Source organism: Lagopus leucura, unplaced genomic scaffold (assembly GCF_019238085.1).
Source record: "Lagopus leucura isolate 7727_CA_CO unplaced genomic scaffold, USGS_WTPT01 Super-Scaffold_73, whole genome shotgun sequence".
Classification (NCBI taxonomy): Eukaryota; Metazoa; Chordata; class Aves; order Galliformes; family Phasianidae; genus Lagopus; species Lagopus leucura.
Window position 1 is genome coordinate 68,411,854 of NW_024962252.1, and position 19,146 is coordinate 68,430,999.

The following is a 19,146-nucleotide window of genomic DNA, read 5'->3' on the forward strand; positions in this document are numbered from 1 at the left end:
TTTCCTCTCTCTTGAAAAGTTGATGGGAAGGTGACTGTCTTAAGATTTTTTTTTCTGAGCAGTATATACTGCAATCTGTTTTCTGGTCCTGCTCTCCTGTAGATCTGTAACACACAGGGGCAATCCAGCCATGACTGGGTTACTTAGGACTGGAGCCCTTCTACAGAGACCTACAGGAAGACTCGTTTGTGCCCCACTCTGTGGGTGTACAAAATGTCGTCTTTCATGTACTGCTGATATTTTTGGGGCAATTGAACAAAAATGTTGCTTGGATGCCTTTCACTCTCTACTTCATCCTTCATTTTGGAACAGAGTCCTTATGTTAGAAAACTGAAACTAATGACTACCTCAGTGCTGCTGCAGCTCTGCAGATCTCACTGATAGCGCTTTGCTGGCAGCAAATCTCAAGACCCAGTTATCAATGGCTGAAAATTTTTATGATACGATCTCCACCAGTCCATTAAATCTTGAGATTAAAAAAAAAGAACATCTTTTAATATATGCACATAAATGTGCATAATTTGCATGGAGAATTACAGTACTTCTCTTGTACACAGACCATATAAATTCAAATTAAACTGATACATACCATAGAATCACAGAATATCCGGAGTTGGAAGGGATCCACAAGGATCATGGAGGCCATCTCCTGGCTTCACACAGGACCAGCTGTGTCCATCACGAATTCGCCACATAAAGAACATTTCCCTCTCTCCCTCTGATGGAGAACAAGCCTCTTCCAAAGCCTCACCTCCTCATCTGATCTCCTTACTGCAGAGGCAGGCTCACAGAAATTGAGTGCAGTCCCACAGAACTAGCTTTGAAAGAGCAGCTGTCCCCCAGCTCCTTTCTCTCATCTTCCTTTTGCCTAAGGCAGCCCACCAGAACACTGACAAGCTGCGTTCCTTTTTTGCCACAGTTTTTCCATCAGAGGACACATCCCACACAGAGCTGGGGATGGTAAACGGTGCTGCCTGAGAGGTCACTCTGCTCTCAGATGGCCTACGTGCGTACTAGGACCTAACTTTAGTATCCAGGGACCCCCCACACTGCTCCAGGCAGCAGGCGATGCCTCTCCCCTCAGCCGCCATGGTGCTCACAGCTGCACACCTCACGGCCTTCGGTCGGCTGTGTGCCGCCTGCATCCAGCCAAGGCAGCCCCTGGAGGTGTCTTGCAGTCCAGTGAGGAGTGATATTGGAGGAGTGCGAGCAAAGTGACCCAGGTGGAGACACAGGCCCCAGCTCTGTCACATCCATTGGGAGGCACGGGTTGTGCAGGAATGCATAAATGATCCTTACCTGACCCAATGCTGCCATGTGTCACTCACTGAGATGTCAGCCCTGGCAATGTCGCCTCAGCGCTCACAAGACAGCAAGTGCACTAACATTTTTGTTAGTCTGTTTGCTCATCTGTAAGACTGGGATGAAACTCTTTCCTCACAGGAATTTAATAATAGAAAATATGGTTGTGAAGCGATTGGAAGAGCTCAGACAGCAGCCCCACAGAAGGGTCGATCTCCAGCTCTTTGGCTTTAGCAGTGACCCACAGGCAGTGCTGGCCCATGAGATGAGCTGTGCCCAGCCCCAGCCCCGCTGCCTGGAGGCTCCAACAGGCGGGAAACAGCCGCGTTGATCCACAGCGGCTCCACAGCGCTCACAGAGCTTCCAGTTCTCACTGCGTCCCTGTAGGGAAAAGCCTCATGAGAACTGTCTTCTTATTGCAGGGAGAACAGCTCTTAGGCACTTCCAGCCACCAGCATTTCAGAAGTTCCTATATAATCTTGTCCTCCAAGTCCAGTTGCATACAAGCCCACGTGTTGTATGAATAGACATACAGAATGTATGTTTATTTGCATTTTTGTTTAAATCTTTATTATTAATTTATCTTTTTCTGTTAAAAAAGTTTTTGTGAAAGGCGTCATGCTGCCACTAAACTGTTATTTTTTAACATAAGAGAAGATCTCTGTAGTCCTGATAGTGCTTTCAACTACTCAGCAGGAACAGAAAGACCCATAAATCATAAAAACGTGTATTAATTTTTAAAACTGGTCTAAAAATGCTAGCCCTAAGGAATTGATGGGATATACTACCAGAACTTCACCAATTACATATTATTGTGAAGTGAGACTGTACAGTTTTATCCCTGAAATGAACACCTATCCATCTCACCACCTCACCTCTAAAGCCGTGCGTTGTTCAGCTTTCATTTCAGCCATGATCTCTGTGGATACGCAGGTTCTCTAGACATGAGAGAAAGAGCACTGAAAACACCTCTCAGGTGACCAAGGGCCCTGAAACCCTTCCCACAGGCAGCCTGCTGTGAGATACATGTCCTCACACGTGGCAGCATTTTTAAAAGCATAACATTTGGAAATACTGCCTTATGGCCCCATTGGATATTCAGGAACTAGGAACTCTGATTTTCATATAGCCTCCTGAAAAAGGGCATTTTGCAATAGTGTCAAAAATTTTAAGAGCGCTTCTTGCTAAGAATGTCAACATATCTCACAGAACAGCAACTGCCTTGCAGTTGTCCACAAAGGAGGTGGGCACTGGGTTTATTTTTTTCTGGCTTCTCATTCACTGTTCCCTCTGGCCTTGTTGGAACAGCTGAAGATCAAGATCTGTAAATGTGAACATGGATTTATGGTTTTCTTATCCTACTTTAAAATATTTTCAGGGCTGCATAATTCCACTTGCTTCTTAAGTATATGCTCTCCTATAAAGCTAAATGAATGTTGAGAAAAGAATCTGAAAAGGAAATGCCTTGCTCCCAACCACTGTTGGTTGCCACTTGCAAGAGCAGGGCTGGGTAAAGGTTTACCAAGCTGAGAACAAAAATTATTCTCTCAAGGAGCTGGAGCAGCTTGAAATGCTGTTCCTTAGTGTTGGGCAACTGCACTTGGGCACTACTGCCAAGGCCAGTGTTGTCTGATATATTTAGTAACAAACAAGCACAGCTGAACTATCAAAACTATAACTTTGTCAGCATCAACAGATGTGATCTAAGTGAAGATGACATCTTTGTGCTGCTTAAAATCTGATTATTTATCAGGATGAGGCTTAACAACTTGGCTGGTGAGAGGGTAAGCTTCTTCCTTGCTACTCCCTTCCAGTACAGAGTATTTCTTGCCAGGCAGTGGCATCCATTAGCTTTACATTCTGTGTCATAGAATGCTTCATGTGTTCCTGCCCACTTTTTTTTTCTTGATTGCTCAAAACAGCTATTTCAGATCTTTTCTATGATAGAATCTTCTGTTAGAATCTATGGTAGATCTTTCTGGTTAAAACTGCAAAGGCTTTTAAACAGGCATTACCCTCAGGAAATTCAGTCTTTGATACGAAGCAGCATTCTCTTCGGAGACTGAAGGAACGGGTAATTTTGGTATGAAGTGTACGCCATCTTACTCCTACCAGGCCAGGTACACAACTTGCACTCAGCTTCGTTTCTGTATGCCACAATTAGATGTGATAGTCCTTAGAAGTATTCATTGGTTGTATCAGTGCAGGCCTGTAAGGGAGGAAGCTGGCATGCTGACCAGAATGTTGTGCTGTCCCCTTTCTCTGTGTGCTACACATCACTCAGCCTAGCTGATGACAAAAGGAAGCAGAGGACTGGAGCAGGCTAGCTGATTGCCCAAAGCGTTTTGAACACTTCTCTGCATAACCTTTGCCTAGAGCATGCCAGATAGATGAAAATGCTACAAGGAAAATAAATGACAAACCACTAATGCTTGAGGAAATGAGGATTTGTGCTAGAGTATATTAACCCAGAAGTGCATTTCCTTTACTTTTGCAAACATAAAGGGAGGCTGGCAACAACTGAGGAAACGTGAATAGCAGCAGATGAAGTGGAGGAATATGAAAAAATCATGAGCATCTGGAAAGACTTTCTCAGTTGCTAAAGTCTCACTAAACCAACTGAGCATCCGTCAACATCAGTAAAACTCTCCTACTCCCATACAACTGAGTGCTATTGAGTGCTACTTGTGTGTCACCAGAACAGGCTTGGTGACATCGAACTGAGGGCTAAAAGGAGCAAGAGATAAGCAGAAGATCACAGTTCCCCACTGCCAAGTCAAAGCAAAGCTCAATAACTCTGAAATGCGCAAGCTGGCAATGAATTCTGGGAACTTAACACTAATCTCTTAGTTTTGTTCTTGCACAAAGTTAACTACAGAAAAGAAAATGCAGCAGTCTGAAGAAAAGTTCATAAAAAGTCCAAGCTGGGAGAAGAGGGGGAAAAAAAAAGGCATCAATCTGAAGCCAAATCAGAATGTGCGATAAAGTTTTCCAACATCTGAAGCAATGGGAAAGCAGTTTGGAAAACATCAAATACTGCACCTGGCAGATACATTAAAACTCACTTATTTCCATTCCACACAGGGGAAACGATCACTATTTGGTGACTAAAACTCAGGATTATTTTCATTACTAGTTTTGCATACAACTATGAATTCAAATGTGGAAATGAACCCAAATAGAGGAAAATAAGCCAGCACTGTCAGCACAGATTAAACGAAGCAGAAGTGGCAATAACACAACCTTTCCAGAAGAAGAGATGTTCATGAAAAATGTCATTTCCTATTTCAGTAAAGGTAGAACAGAATGCAGAAGACCGTGTGAACTTCTCATCTCCGAATTACGTATTTACACATTTTTAAAGTTCCAGAAACACTTTATTTATTTAAAAATGGAGTTGTAAATGCATATAACAAAATAACATACATAATAAATGTAACAAAAATAAATAAGGAGAACATGTTCATATAAAATAAGAACATAGTAATGCAAAATGCTTATTACAGAACAGAAAGGTATAAACGCCTGAAAGAACACAAACAGAATCCTGCATGAAGAGCCTGCACCTCCAAGCCATCCTTGCCATCTCCTACTTCCCACTTGAGTCTGCAGAAAAATTATGTTCCCAAGCATTAAACAAAAGAAGGAATTATGGTGATGGTTTGGTACACTCTGTTTCAATACCTAGCTCTAGTTTCTATTTGTTTTTGCCCTTCTGCACCTTCTAAAACTTTTCTTGTAGCCTCTGTAAACTAGCTTAGTTCAGGCTTCCACAGTTAGCTGGAGTAGAGCATATTGAGTCATACGTGAAGGCTGTTTGCTTTTAATTCTTTTTTAAAGAAAATACGAAATCCATTATACAACAGATTAGTGGTTTTGTTTTTACATCTCTACAAAAAAAGTTTTTGCGTTTTTATTAACTGGTCCAACTTTTACTGACTTCTGAAAGCCTGTACAATTTAAAAGTGTACAGAAAGTAGTTTTCTTTTAAACAAACGTCATATAGGATTATTGCTGAAATATTAAAGACCATTTCATAAAAGCTGCAAAACTGTATCTTCAACCTTAATATATAGAGACCGATGCAAACATAGGAAAATTCCAGTCTATTAGTTACATTTAACAGAAATAACATTCCTCCAAATTACAGTGTTCTGGAAATACAAAGTAATTTACCTTTATTTTTATTATTATTTCCAAATGTTAAGTTACTGGGACAACTTATAAGGAAAATAGGCTTATATAGGAAACTTTAAATAGACTTGCTTTTCAGTGGTATAAGCAAAATGTCTACGTTAGCAGTCATCTTCCAGAATCCTTTTAAATATGTAAGACAGAGACAGTTTTACTAGCAAGACTACAGGAAAATATACAGAAGCAAATTAAAATCATTTGCTTGGGAGTGCATGTATTGATGAAGGAAATTATGACAATTCTATGTCCGAATCCCCAAAGGAAATTTTACATCTCATCGTTATCTCAAGGAATAGTCTTTTTTTTTTTTTTTTTCAGAAGCTTATGTTGTATTTGAATTGATGAGAGCCCATTTGCCTGAATATGCTTTAAAATGTCCCGTGTATCTGTATGATTAAATCTGATTTTTAGTTTCAACTAACGTTTGGGCAGAAATGAGATATGAGATACTTGTACTTTTATGAACATCAAAAAGACATTTGAAGATCAAAAAGTGTCAAATAATCCCTTCAGAAAGCGGATTAAAACACTGCAGTGTTAATACAAGTATGGTATTATCAGTTTTCTAAGTACACCAAAACACCGTTTGCTGTTTAATGATATCGATATGTTCACCTACCACTCCCAGCAAATCTTAGTGCAAACATAATACGTGAAGTTTGTAAACCCCAAGACAATTTACGCAGCAACAAGGTTATACAAAACACAGAACTGTTTGAGATTCTCGGCACACAAGAACGAATGCTTTCTGAAATCCTTCTTACCTTTTGCAGTAATGTGTCACTGTAGCCAAAGATAACGTTTCCTATATAAATCATCTAAATCAGAATCGAATGCAACTGTTCAACAGTTCTGTACAAACTTTAGAGGAGGAGATCCATTAAATAGAGTAGCTTGGCAAAGAGATTTTGGGGTTTCAGTAACATTAAATGTTAGACTGCTCACATGGCTTTTAAAAAGAAATTAATCTGTTAAGGGAAAACTGCTGATATAATAATTTCTTTGCAAAGCGCACAACCACAAAGGGCAAATCTGCCACAATCTGCTTTCCTACACTTGTATCTATGCACGTCCTTATGATTTGAAAAGGATTTGTGTGACAAGCAAAGAATCACAGTTAAAGAAAACTGGTTTAATAAAACAACTGCTGTTCGACCAAGCCTTTTTGTTTTTTTTTAATTATAAAACCGAGATTGTAATCCTTCCATTTCTAGACATTCCACACAAAGGGTGTTATTACCAACAGCGAGATGTCATTCATGCAGAGTGGCATCTTCCTCTTCGCCGTCTGGGTTAAACCTATTGAAATGTATGCTGAAATCTGGCTCAGATTCAGCAGTCCCCAGTTCAGCGGCAGCAGGGCCGGCAGCAGGGCGGGCAGCCCGCGCCTCGGGCTGGCAGTTTGGCTGCACCTGGGGACGGGCGCTCTGGGAAACAGGACTGGCCTTCTGCTTCGGCTGAGCTGGCACGATGGGGCCGGCAAATCCCAAGTTGCTCAGAGCATCCAAGGTGCCATCGGGGTCAATCATAGCATTAATAGCTAAGCAATTAAGAGAAGATTGAAAGGGATGGGGTAGAAACCATAAAAAATATATTATTTCATGCACTGATAAAAAATGCTTATTCTTTTCACATATTAGCACCTCCGTCTAGAGTAAAAGCCTACAAACAATCTCACTAGGGCACAAAGGCACACATTTACTGCCCTGACGTGCTATCTAGAGAAGTCTGCTGTTTGCCAGGAGCCCACATCAAGGATGTGACAGAGAGGCTGCCAGACCTTGTATGTTCCACAGACTACCTCCTGCTGCTGTTTCACATTGGCACAAGGGACACAGCTGTCAGCAACCTGAAGAATATCCACTACAGGGACTACAAGGAGCTCGGAGCAGCAGTGAAGAACTCGGGAGCACAGGCGGTTTTCTCATCAATCCTCCAGTTTAGGGGAACGGGGAGGGAAAGGACCAACAGAATTAAGAAAATCAATAAATGGCTAAGAAAGTGATGTTGTGAACAGGCCTCTGGCTACTTATGTCATGGAACTAATTTAGAGACATCTGGTCTTCTGGGGGAGAATAGGGTTCATCTGTCAGACAAGGGGAAGACCATCATTGGCAGCAAGCTTTCCAATTTAATCAGGAGGACTTTAAACTAGAGCTGCCAGGGGTGAGGATCCTCAAATCACTGTGCTTTGAGGCTGACACTGGTAATGGATGCCCTGGGCTTGGAGTAGGACCACAGGCCAGTAAGACAGCCCCTCAAATACTGGCAGGCATGTGTCATCAACCACACTGCTAAGAATTTTGTGCCAGTGTTGTACCACTCTCACAGTAGACAAATTTTTCCTAATGCCCAGCCTCCTCTGAAATAGCTTGGTGCCACTTCTGCGTGTCCTGTCATCAGTTTCCAGCAAGAAAAGATCAGTGCCCCCTTTTTAAAATGTTCTCAATTTTCAAATTGATTTTGATGAATGCAATATATGTCTAAGCAGCAGACTTTGTCAACATAACACTTCCTTTTTTTTGTTGTTCATTTTTCAGATTAAAGTCTTTGAAAAATGAAAAACAAAGAAAAAAACCGTTCTATTTCATAGTCTGTGGATTCTGCAATTATGGAGAACAGATCCAGTAATGTGAAGGGAAGATGTCAAGAAATAATCCTAAATTTTCATTTTATGGTGTCAGATAAAATTTTTAAAAAAGGTTTCCTATAGACTGTGGCCCCAATGCATTCCTTATATTGAACTGTTCTACACATGAGGTTATTACTGACGCATTAATGTCATGTCATGAGGATTTGCTTGCATCCACTCTTCAAAATTTACTCACATAAACGTGTCTTTTAAGGAAGTTTCACAAATAATTATTTTGGGAGTCTCTGGACTATTTCATTTTAAGTTAAGCCTTTTCTCACCCACATAAAAATATATCAGTATTCTGTTTTAATACAATTAATTCAGTGATGTTTCTTAACCAGATGTGCTGGTAATTATATAGTGTAATGTATGCAACTGATATGCATTTTAATAAGATGTGACATTTGTACTTGTTTCATGCTATCTACGTATAAATAAAAGAAACTGGAAACAGACAGCAATGACAGAGAGGAGTAAAAAAGGATCTGTACCTTGGAGCTGTTTCTCAACTCGTTTTAGTTCCTGTAAGATTGATGATATTTCCTAGGAAAGAAATAGATATTCCAAAGCTCAAGGACTTGCTTCATTAAGGAAAAAGACATTCAAGCTGTGTATTAAATAAGTTTCCTCCCCAAATTCTGATATATTTGTGTTACCCCTCCTGGCATTGAAAACACCTTCTGTGCGTGGGACCAGGCCATTTGCACCATGAGTCTCAATGATTAGAATGGCCCTCTTGGAAATAAAGAGTTCTTCTTGACTGTTCAAATTTCCCAAATCAACAATGGCTCATTTTACCCCTTACTTATTTGCCTATGCTACTTTTTCTCAAGCATTGACCAACAGACATCACAGCAGTGTAGAAACGAGGCAAACTGATAGCAAATTGACAAAGGAAAGTTACAGTATAAACCCGATATTAACGGGGTAGACAAGCTGATTCATAACTGTGTTTAGATGTGAGTCAGAACAGTCAGCAAGATGACTGCCCTGAGATTTTGTCTTCAATCACTGGGCCACTGTGAGAGTCTGCACTGTGCCAGCACTGGGTCCTCAGCACCCATTTGCCTTGGAGAGCCCTCTGAGCTGCGCTGCTTGCTAGCACAGACACAGCCATAGCAACGCGATCAGAAAGGCTACAATATCATCTAAAATGTGGTGCAGTGAATAAGCATGAATAAAAAAACAGAATAAGCTGTGAATCCTACAGCTGAAAGATTCTGCCTGAGAATACTGCTAATCTGACTGCTGAGGAGAGCAGAGAATTTTTGTGGGTGGCAAAGGAATGGATTATACTGTATTTTACAAAGCCATTATCTTAAAGCAGATTCCTCATTTGAGCTGGAAATAAATGTACCAAGGTCAAAGCAAACATCAACTGCAGCTGTCCTCTGGTAACCCCTCATAAGATTTTGTGGTTAAAAAAAAAAAAATCCAAACATTGCTTTAGTATGGATTGGAATGATACATTACTCTGAAAACTAAGCAGAAACTTGAAAATGAGTGCATAGATCAAGCAATTCTAAACAACATGAGATGCTTTAATGCATTGTAGGAAAAGAAAAAAAAAAGCAAAAAGCAAATCCTCACAAAAGCCTCAAATGCCAAAATGTACTGGGAATAACACATGCTCTGTTCCCTCACACTGCCACACTGCCTGGTCATGAAGCAGCTTCAATTATGCACAGCCAGAATGCTACATGAACTCTACCTGTAGATGATACCCTACAGTTATTACTTCAGAACAATATTTATATTACACAGATTAGAAGAGTGCTTTTATTACAGTATGTCTATAAATTTGTTTTACATCCATATATTAAAATGTAAATATTTCTTTAAATATGAGAAAACAGTAGATGAAGTAGCATTAAAATTGTAAAACAACTTTATTTGAAAGAAACCAGCAATCAAACTGATGGTTACTGCCTTCTTTTAAATAATAGTGCCCAATGGAGTCTGTATATAGTTTGTATCCTTTTGCATTATTCTTTATCTGAGAAATCCCTCAGAACAGTTACTTAGGAGAGGTTCTAAGATAGCAAGTCTTAGTAATCATTTAAAAAGATTAAGCTCTTTATTGAAATACATACTGTCAAAATGAAACCTTTTACAGATGTTAGCATCATCAGTGAAAATATCATTTTATTCTACTTATTATTTAGAAATTAGATGAGAAAAAGGCTCATTCTACCCCAGAAAAGATAACTATTCATACCATACTTGATGTTTTCACAATAGGAACTTCACTTTCTGCTCGTAACTTGTTTTCAATTTCATCCCAATTTCTGTCTTTGTCCTTAAATAATATTCTAAAAGAAGGAAATACAAGGATAGTATGTTTAGAAGCAAACAAACTAAAACATAAAGATTTGACACAAGTTACAAGAAAGCAATGTAGTGAGCACTAAATAAAACTGGAATCTAAAATAGTGAAAACAGGCAGAAACCCAAGATTGAATCTTCTGAGTAGCATACAAAGGTTCAGCAATATCCATATTTACAATAAAATGCAAGTTGTGTAGCTAAATACTTGCTTATGGTGTTGAAAAGTTACAGTTCCTTCTTTCCTTCAGCACAAAGATTTATTTATTTCATAATCCAACTATTTAATAGCAGAATTCCCTGTTAATGTTGTATTTTGAAATAACAGCAAAATACACGAGAGGTTAATACTTGTGAATTCAGCTTCTGTATTTGTATTTTATATTATTTTGGTGACAAATAAAACATTTTTGGAAAAACATCCCACAGGATATAATTTTTTTCATACAATGGAGTATCATCATATTACATTTAAAGAAGTCACTTCCAGCGTATGTAAAATTCCAAAGCATATTATAAGATTCCGAGGAAATTTTTGCTTGCTTGTTTCTGCCTTGCTTCCCTGCTGTGATAAATATTTTTTTTGTGAAATTGCAGTATCATAAAAATCATTTAAATTGTGTATAATTACACTACCGAAAACACAGAATTGGTGGAAATTTAAGGGTATTTTTTTTTCCTTATTTTAAGTGATGTCATAATAATACTATTAGAAGTTTATATTCTAAATCAATTTCTTCTTTAATTGCAATAATTAGGTATTAACTCCAGTTGGAAATGTGACTAGCAAACATTAATGGTATTTTAGCCTTACAAGAATAAACACAGCTGTACTAAAACTGCTAAGCAAACAGACTGCTAAGCAAACAAGAAAACCATTTTAACATCATAGTGTAACAGTAGCACACTTTAAAGGCATTACTGCTATTAGTAGGACTCTGAGAAAATAACTTTTTAAGGGGGAAATTCACAATACTTTGCATCTCAGATGCTTCATTTAGCAGTAAACACCGTGAGTAGAAAAATATAGAAATTAGGGTGACATTGCTTGCTTTTCCATTTACCTTGTTCATATTAAGTCTAAAACTCTCCATATATTTATTTATTTGCCTTTATGCACGTAGTGCTTTCAACCTTCCTGTCTTTCAGAGATGATATTAGTTGTCTAACAATCTAAATACTTTACATTTCAGAAGTTATTTAATAAAAAAAAAAAAGCAAAAATCCTTAAAATTTATTTAAAATGTTTTTATTCCCACTATAAAGTAGACTGGTCAATTTGTTTTTTCTATGATTTTAGGAAGCCTACTTTATTTTCTCCAATTCTGCATTTAACACTTGTTAATCTCTTATGAGTAGCATCTCTGTCTCCTTTGCTCCTCCTCCTTTTAACCGCACTCAAAGGACATATTTTATAAATGACTGCTGTAAGGAAAGCCAATAGTACAGCATTTGCTTTATACAGTCCAGATAAAACTCTGAAGGTCTCGTCACTGAAATTCATACTTACATCACTTCATAATCTCCAAAAATTCCTGCAAATTCATATGGTATATAAAGGCAGAAAAGCAAAAAAAACTTGCATACGTGCTTCCTGAGAAGTCACCAGAGTAATTCATTAGCAAAGAACTGGGTGCAAGACACACGGCAAGAATGTCACACAATTTTCCATTACAATGTCATTTTGTGTATACTAGTGGGTAAAACCAAATCGGATTAAACACAGCAATGAATAAAAGTGAATTATAAAAAGGAGCTTAGCCAAGCCAAGCTATGACTTTATCCTGAAGAAAAACAGATCTATAGAAGGGGCTTTGTGAAAGGAAAGAATTGGGCACTTGAATCTGTTTCAAGTTGAACTCAGTATACTAGAACCTGGAGAAAATAAAAACAGCTTCACCAGTTTTGAGAGAATTTAGCCAAAGAATAATGCTCCAAAAGCTTCTCTCAATCCTATGTCTTAATATAAAGTAGGAGCGATCACAGAATCAGAGACCATCAGCACGGACTCTCCTGGCTTCACACAGGACAGCTATGTCCATCACGAATTTGCCACATGAAGAACGTTTTCCTCTCTCCCTCTGATGGAGAACAAGCCTCTTCCAAAGCCTCACCTCCTCATCTGATCTCCTTACTGCAGAGGCAGGCTCACAGAAATTGAGTGCAGTCCCACAGAACTAGCTTTGAAAGAGCAGCTGTCCCCCAGCTCCTTTCTCTCATCTTCCTTTTGCCTAAGGCAGCCCACCAGAACACTGACAAGCACATCCCACACAGAGCTGGGACGGCATGTGTTGCTATCTGAGAGGTCACTCTGCTCTCAGACCACAAATGTGAATCCTAAGCCTGTAACCTTAGTGCTCGCAGCCCTGACATCTAGCTCCAGGCAGCAGGTGATGCCAGAAACCCTGGGCCTGGGCAGGCTGGTGGCAGCACGACGCCTCTTCCCTCAGCTGCCATGGTGCCTGCAGCTCTGGCTGCACAAAGGGTGCCCCTGTGCCGACAGAACTCCGCATAAGTCAGAACATTATATTCAAATTGGAAAACAGGAATGGCAGCTCCAATGAAATGGGGAAGAAATCAGTCAAGCAGAAAGACATGTATTTCCCCTTCTTTTCCTCACGCACATTTATTTTCATGACTGAGTTCTGCTCATTATAATTTCTGACACATCTTGTCAAGACTGAAAATATTTATCTTCTTAATACTCTAGCCAAAGCAAAACTGGTATTTTCAGTAAAACTGGCTACTGCAACTAAAATATTACAAAAAGAAGCGTTCACATTTACAGAGAACATTCATTTGTCCATTTGGAGTCAGAGAGGATGGATGTCATTTTTCAGTATATATGGTGGAATCCGTAATTGCTGTAACCGTCCCATACTGTCTCTACTCTTGTGAGATGAGGTTATATTGGTGAACAAAGCAACTTGAGGGAGAACTTCAACAACACAGTCAGGCACACTGGCATCTCTAAAACTTCCTCATCTCCTTTCATGGTCAAATACTCTGGAATTGTACACAAATGTTAGCTTGACAAATCCTGATTGATTCTCATCATATCTATTCCAGGCAGAAATGTTAAACAGCTTAGCTCCAGGGAAATAAATAGAAGCATAGCAGTCTACTGATCTTACTACAGAATTTATCTTAGCTTTGTTTTGATGTACATAACTCACTGCTCCCTTACACGCTCACTAAAAAAACAATTCTACAACTATTGTGTTTTTCTAATTCGAAACACCAATGACATTATGAAAAATGTCATATTATTCAAATCCATTCTGAGTAGCCGGTAGAGGAAGTCTTGATCACAGATCTGAGGAATATGCTAAAGAAATTCTCCAATGAACATATTTTTACGGAAACACGTAATGCTGTTCTCTTTAAATGTACACATAATGTTTATCCATATCCTCATATGTATCTTTTCGTAAATAATCATAGCTTTATTGCATTAATTACAATGTAGTATTACATAGCCATTAAGCTCAGAAAGTTTAGCAAAAAATATAAGATATTACTGTTTCTCAGAATGCATTTGCATATGTAGATTTGTTTAAGTTCGTTATACGGTACTCTCAGATTTTTGTGTTAAATAAACTACAACTGTGCTGGCAAAATATTTATAGAACTTCTAAGCATCAAGAAAAATCTACAAAAAAGAGTAGAGCATCTATTATCTACTGCTTTTACAGCATTTTAAGATACATATCATCCCACAAGCCTACCATAAAAAAGTCAATCAATAAGTAAGATTCTTGTTCCTGTGATGCAGCTTTAAAAGGAAAAAAAAATATACTGGTAAGCAGGGCTCCTCATGGTTGTCACTGAATTTTCCCAAACAATTACACTGAAGACAAAAATTTATGTAATATTTTTGTAATGCTTCTATTTACAGTATGTTTAATGTCTTTTAGAAAAAATTCCAAATAACGATCACACTAAGCTACTTCTTTGCAAGAGTTTATTTGCTCATTTTTTGAGATGAGCTATTCAAGTAAATGCTACAGTGAACTCAAAGGTAGATTAGTATTGAATAAGTTGTGAATTTCTATGTAATTTATATTAAGTTCTGCACATTAAAGTCAAATTCTTAATTTGACACAGTGCTCTGGGTTTATCCAGGCAGGCGGCTCAGCCACACAGCCATTCCATCACTCCCCACTCCCAGTGCGATGAGGAAGAGAACTGGGGGGGGATGGAGGGGAAAAGTAGAACATATTATACATTTTTTTAAATATCAAATCTCAGGTTGAGCTAAAAACTATTTTCCAAGACAAAAATAGGAAAAGAGAAATAATAGCAATGACAATGATATATATATAATATACATGTTTACAAAACAAGAGATACACAACAATTGCTCACTGCCTGCTGATCAATGACCAGCCAGTCTCCAAGCAGTGGCATCTCCCCTCAGCCAACTCCACCCACCCTCTGTTTCATTGTTCCACATGCTGTCATATGGTACAGAGTATCAGTTTGGTCAGCTGTCCTGGTTCCGTCTCCTCCCTGCTTCTTGTGCACATCTCCCCCAGTCCTGTCACTAGCAAGACAACACGGGAAGCTGAAACAGCCTTAAATCTGCACAGCACTGCTCAGCAACAACATTGATGTCTTATCACCATTGTTTTTCTCCTAAAGCTAATATGTAGCATCATAGCAGAAACTATGAAGAAAATCAATTTTGTGCCAGCTGAAACCAGGAGAATACCAGCTTCTTGCACTATCCCGTCAGTGAGAGAACTAGGGCTACATGAGAACCTGGGAGGGGACAGAACCAGGATACAGAGTTTCTGAGAGCAACTATATTTTAAACCTATGTTTCAAAAATTCATTTACAAATGAAATTGACAGAGTAAAAGACATTTATGTACTTTCCTTAAAGATATCTAAACAAATAACATCATACATAAAGTTATATGTCTTGAGAAAACCAAGAAGTGTTTTCCAGTATTATAATCCTGCAGCCTCAAAAGGGAAACGTGGAAAGACGAGCAAGATGCATGTCAGTCTGGAAACACATACTGAGATAGTGGAAATACCATGCCCACAAATGTTACTGGTAACCACTGGTAAAAATAGAACAGACTTACAAATATCCAAGATTTCAATACATGGCACTTCCTAGCCAAACTGATCAATTACAGACCTACTATGATCTCACACTTAAAAAAAAACCCATGGCGTTAAGTTCAGCCAAGTGTCTTTTCTTTTTAATATACACTATATTTAAATTATTAGCTACAATAAGACACGAAGGAAGGACATGTGAATTAAACAACACTGAACTTTGCATTTAGAATTTTCATTTCCTCTTGTCAACTAAAATGGTCACCAAATGTTACTGAAGTTAAATGCAGCTGTTGATAGAGAAACAAGTTACCATTTTTGATAGGTCTGGACTTCCTGTTAGCTACTATGACATTTGTGCCAGGAATCTAGCTATCTAAGCAGGACTTTGTAATTAAAAACAACAGATGTCATCATCTGTTATTTTAGTTATTGTCTCTTTTTCAGAAGGATTTAATGAAACCGTTCTCTCTCCAACTGTTTTTCTTCCTAAAATGGTTGATCTCTACATCAGCTTGGCAAATACACAATTTAGCAACGTTTTAACCTTATTTTTAAATTAAGGGAGTTTTATGATGTTTGTGCAGAAGTAATGCAGATTTTGTACAGCATTTCCATGCTTTGGAACAGCTCTTCTGCTGGAAATATGTTGAATATTATCCTGTCCATGCAAATTTTGCTGATATTTATCTTCATACAATAGGAAACACATACAAATAATAACAGAAAAACAATTAATTTGAAATCTCCTTAATAGTAAAAAAAAACCAAAATAAATATAAACTCACCATAACCGATGTTGTTTTTTCAAAACACAAGCTGCTACTAAATGCATTTGCTCTATTTGAATTACATACATCTCCTACTAGCATGAATGTCAATGTGAGCAGAATATTTTCCAAAATAACAATAACTTTAAAAAGAAAACCCACCTGATTTTGCCAGCTGTTTTGTCTATGGATTGTCTTATTTTGCGAGAAAACTGGAAGACTGAGGACAACAGCAAACTATCCCCCATAACCTGGAATAAGTTTTAAATAGAATTAAACATAAACAATTCCATACATTTCCCATTTTTTTAACCTTAAAAAATATTACTTGTGTTCTAATTAGTATTCTACACAAACGATCATACTAAAACATTTTGCAAATTAAGTAACAAATAATTTTTTCCAGTATTTATGCTACCTGGTACAGGTAGGAATGAAAGGATAGTGTAGAATGCTAAGCAGAGAGATGATTATGAAGACCTGAAACATAACCACTGCCACAGAGAAATTTCTTTTGTACTTACTTCATCTCTGCTCCAAGTCCTTCTTCGGGTAATTGTTGGGGGATCCATGGCATCTGGCAGCTGAGGTCTGGCATCATTAGGCTGACCGTTCCCCTCTGGTGGTTTGGTGTGCACTAGTGGAGGGATTTTTCTAAAATTGAGACTTTCATCAAATACTCGGTCAACCAACTGGAGAGTAAAAGAAAAATGCAGTTTATTAAACCAACTGGATATGTGTAATCTTTTCTCCTTTTCAGGCAGCTTTGAAGAAGCTTATCAAATAAAAGTCACTCTGTTGACTTCCATAGTATAGTGTGATGCCACATTCAAATATAGCAATACTTTGTTTAAATGTCTTTTATTTATTTATTTATTTTTTTTTTCCAAACAGCAGATGCATCTACAGGGCAATGGAAATAAGGTCATCCCATAGAAATTTCGCTTACATACAAGTAACATGGCTAATTACCTACAAATTGGCACTGGAAATTTATTCCTTTAATTAAAGGAACATATATGTGTGAGATTAGGTACAGTGCAATCAAATTGAGATTTTTCCCAATCAGTCACAGAGTTACAGAAACACCTATGCCTACTTAAAGGAAAGACTGCCACCTGCAGTAGCATGTACAACTGCACAGCATTTTTTAAAGAAAATAAATTGTAGTATAAAAATCACAGCAATCTGACTACACCTGAGAAAATGAGCACTATTGCTGAAGTTTAGCTATCAAGCTATAAGAATTAAAGATAAAGGCTGTGTGAATGTAGTTGTATTTTTTTCTGAGTACACAACTCACAAGTTTCTTGTCACTGTTTATATCTTTTTTTCCACAGAAAAAGACAGTATTATACTAAACATGGTCAAGTAATTATTAACCAAACTTTACGTACACAAAAAATGAATAAACACATTTTGAAAGGACTAATATGAATTTTAAAATGCAGTAAACATTAGGGTGAATTGTAATATGGAAGACAGTGATGATTTAAGTTCAGATTAACATGTATACCAGCATTAGAACTGTGATGGTTACTAAAAGAAGTTAGTCAATATATTCAAGCACACCGGATATAGTCAAAGAAAATAAGAATTAATACAAGCACAATACAAACTTCTTTTAAGGCAGTTTTTACGACATTATTAGGAAAGAAAATGTGAAGTTATTGTTAGCTGATGGTGCCTAAGCATTTCAGTTTCCAGAAAAAGAAACCTCAATATTACCTGTGAAAAGAGTATATATTCCTGCATATGTCACTAGTACTTTTCAATGCACTTAGATACTACCCAACAGTATCTAAGGCTAAGGACAAGAAGGAAACAAATAATCATCCTGTCCTATGCTTTGTGGAAAAAAAGAGACAGACAGACAGTATGCATTTGTGTGGTATTTTTTTTTTTTTTTTTTTTTTTACCATTTCTGGGAAGTTTATCAGAACATAAAAGAACTTTAAATTAAAAATGAAGGTAGAGATTATGCATACAGGTTGGGTGGAAATAACTAAAAAAGGCTATGCAAAATGCTAAAAGCAAAAGAAATAAAGAAAAGAAAGAACCTTATGCATTTCTCCATGAAGATCTCCTACCTCTTCTCTAGTGTCTATGGCAGAGCCAGGGGTGGTGGCAGCAGTGCTTACTGTGGTACTGGGGGCAGTGCCTGATGAAGTCACTGAATCTATTTCTCCTGCTACATCGTTGATTTCCCGTGCGATGAGAGCCAGATCTTGACTGATCCTAGTAACAAAGACAGCGTTACACTCTTGTCTACAAATACAAACAGAGCAGTAGAGCCCAGCCTGCAGCCTTTCAGATGGTGTTCCAGTTTTTGATGGTAGCTGAGTTATGAGGAGGAGTATGCTTTTCAGAACAGAAAGTGTACGCATAGAAAAACAACAGGAAATTCTTAACTGAAGCTCTTAATAATATGCCCCTATAGAAGAAGATGGTAGAAATTTCAAGAGAGTATCCTTGTTTTCTTCCTAGGATTCCCAGGCAGAAGTGTGCAACACAATCAAGTTCAATGTAGGATACACTGGAAATACTGTGAAAATACTGCACAGATGTCCCATGAAGACACCTTTGATTTGTATTTCAGCTTATCTACTTGCAGAGAACTTCTGCAAGACCTCTTATTATAAAGCAGCCTTGCAGCTTGCTCAGATTGAACTGCTTACGTGTTTAAAATTCATGATCAATACCTCAAATCCCCGAATTCAAACAAGAAATGCTTGCCATTTGGAAAAACTAATGTATGATGGCATTATAGAAATACATTCAACTCCTCAGCTGAAAATTCTTTTGACTAATTGCTATCTGAAGAGCTCTGAACTACTGCTGTCTCTC

The 19,146-nt window shown here is 37.9% G+C and overlaps 1 protein-coding gene across 5 annotated transcripts in view; it reads right to left on the reverse strand.

The window, feature by feature from the left end:
- Positions 1–4,700: 4,700 nt before the first annotated feature.
- Positions 4,701–19,146, reverse strand: part of CEP170 (centrosomal protein 170) — an 88,222-nt gene continuing 73,776 nt past the window's right edge. For 3 of the 5 annotated variants that reach the window (XM_042879818.1, XM_042879796.1, XM_042879828.1), the window contains 6 exons: positions 18,360–18,537; positions 16,824–16,991; positions 16,462–16,550; positions 10,350–10,443; positions 8,623–8,674; positions 4,701–7,036 (listed from right to left, as the gene is read on the reverse strand). In XM_042879818.1, the coding sequence (XP_042735752.1) occupies positions 6,750–7,036; positions 8,623–8,674; positions 10,350–10,443; positions 16,462–16,550; positions 16,824–16,991; positions 18,360–18,537 (868 nt within the window). In that variant the 3' untranslated portion in view covers positions 4,701–6,749. The remainder of the gene's footprint in view (positions 7,037–8,622; positions 8,675–10,349; positions 10,444–16,461; positions 16,551–16,823; positions 16,992–18,359; positions 18,538–19,146) is intronic. The other 2 variants (XM_042879810.1, XM_042879804.1) reach the window with 2 other exon arrangements.